This window comes from Bidens hawaiensis, unplaced genomic scaffold (assembly GCF_021521415.1).
Source record: "Bidens hawaiensis isolate Kalapana, Puna unplaced genomic scaffold, B.hawaiensis_p1.1 tig00022883_1, whole genome shotgun sequence".
Lineage (NCBI taxonomy): Eukaryota > Viridiplantae > Streptophyta > Magnoliopsida > Asterales > Asteraceae > Bidens > Bidens hawaiensis.
In genome coordinates, this window is record NW_027493573.1 from 28,570 (window position 1) to 30,584 (window position 2,015).

General features: G+C 36.7%; 1 protein-coding gene across 1 annotated transcript; it reads right to left on the bottom strand.

Moving 5' to 3' along the window:
- Window positions 1-832: 832 nt before the first annotated feature.
- Window positions 833-1,726, bottom strand: LOC143566389 (transmembrane emp24 domain-containing protein p24beta2-like). Its single transcript, XM_077053115.1, has 2 exons — window positions 1,589-1,726; window positions 833-1,126 (listed from the first exon to the last, which is right to left on the bottom strand). The coding sequence occupies exons 1-2, from the start codon at window positions 1,720-1,722 to the stop codon at window positions 991-993; spliced, it is 270 nt and encodes an 89-aa protein (XP_076909230.1). The 5' UTR covers window positions 1,723-1,726; the 3' UTR covers window positions 833-990.
- Between the last annotated feature and the right edge of the window lie 289 nt (window positions 1,727-2,015).

Below are 2,015 nucleotides of genomic sequence, written 5' to 3' on the forward strand. Positions count from 1 at the left end.
GAGCCATCGACCAAACTGGAATAGAAACATACTAAATGATGAACCGGATAAAGGTCCAATATGATATAAAGATGTTAGGTCCCAAACACAATGAACAAACTCGGGGTTCAATAATCGCTTTATGTGCAGCTGCTCCAAGCATCTAGATGCTAGTGACATCGATACAAGTCGCGTAGGGCAACATAATAGGGAGATTAGAGGATGTTTTTAAGTAGTGTGATTAAACTAACAAAGTAACAAAACTCAATACCTATATATATTAACAAATTTAAAAAACAATTGCGTATAACGCTTAGGTTTTCAAACAGGATTCCCAGACAGTTTAAACAGAATTAAACGCATATAATTTCACATTGACTAAAACCCGCTGACTGAATCGGCTTGGGACCAGTTTCGCTATGGGTATTAGAAACAACTTTGGATCTGAAACCAGCTTTTTTCATCTCTATTGGGGTTTGTGGGGAGAGGTGGGGGCATTGTATTGGAGATGAGGTTGGTACCGTGCCGGTGCAGTACAAAAAAAATCGATACCAAATTTCTTCAAAAGTGTATTATACGGTACCGGCTTGGTAAAGTACCGGTACTTGTTACAATATGCAATCTCCATATGGTTTTTGTACCGATATCGAATTTATGAAAAAAATTGGTACCGGACACCCTACCAAATCTATCGGTACGATACCAGTTTGACATTGGTACTCACTACTCTGGTACCAATATTTCATCCCTAATTGCTATCAAAATGCCAACTCAAATGTAAATAGGAGATCGATTGAGTCCAACTAAAGTGGGTAGGAGCCCAAAAGGCCCAAATAGAGGTTACCACTTACCACTACATCAACCATTGCAATAATGTTTTAATGCCATTCTTTTGAACTACACTGACATGTTTCAAGTGCAAATTTGTTGTAGTATATAAAGCTCATAAGTCATACCAAAAGTTCTAACAAATGAAAAGGTGTTAACATTCCACAATATATGGATCACACATTAAACTCTTGACATCCCGAGTTTCCGCTCAAACAGACGAACGAGAAGGTACCACCTGCACACGCTTGCACCGATCAGAGCTGCTGATTCAAAGAGTGCTTTGTGCATTGCTCTACTGCTCATCCCTTCGTTAACTGCAATAATCAAACGCATCAATCAACCAAAGTAAAACACTCCATTTAGACAGTCATAGGAACTGTTGACTTTTAAGTTTGACTTCCAAACTTGGGCCACAATATTATCTTTAGTCTGGGCCGCTTTAAGGCCTGGTATAGCCCAAACCCAGAAACACGTAAAATCCCAGTTTTGAACCGAAAACCATCTCCAAAAAAAGCCTGAAGGCCCAGACATAGCAGAAATATCAACGTTTTAACCATTTTTAACCAATGATAGCAAACATGATGTAAATTGTGTTGCAATTATTGGTAAAAGTGTTAATATAGTTGCCAATTTGCACTATCGAATAATAGCACTATTGAGTAAATTGCGTTGTTATGTAATTCTTGAACAATTTATTTTAGATGATAAGCTCAAAAAAACTGAAGTGATAGCTTTATCTATTATGTCTTTTTGTTAAAGGGCTAAGAGATCATACTTAATTGCCTGACGATCAGTCTCGGCCTCGAGCCAATGCTGTTCAAATTGAATGTTATATAAAGCATCCTCTAACTTCGATATTTGTTCCAAAATTGGTTTGAAATGATCTGCAAAACAAAACAAAAAAAAAATCATTCAAAATAAACTGAGAATAAATGAATAGCCAAGCTGGATAGGCTCAATTCCTTCTTTCTTCCCCGATGAAACGTAGAATCAAAATCTGCCAAATCACTCATTTTATGATGAGCAAATTAATAGACTTTTTGAACCATTTTACTAGACATTCTGGTGTATTTGTCTTGTGAAAATGCCAAAAAGATCGCTCTTGTAATGTACAGTTTAGGTTGACTTGGGTATATTTGATTTTATATAGTGTGTCAAAACACGTAAAATTTAGAAAAAACACAGGACAGATGGGCAGATTGAGC

Coding starts and splice junctions, on each gene's coding strand:
- LOC143566389 (XM_077053115.1), bottom strand. CDS start 1,722: ATGATTTTTTTTTTGTTTTGTTTTGCAGATCATTTCAAACCAATTTTG. Junction 1,127..1,588: donor GAGACTGATCGTCAGGCAAT/TAAGTATGATCT, acceptor TTTGATTATTGC/AGTTAACGAAGGGATGAGCA.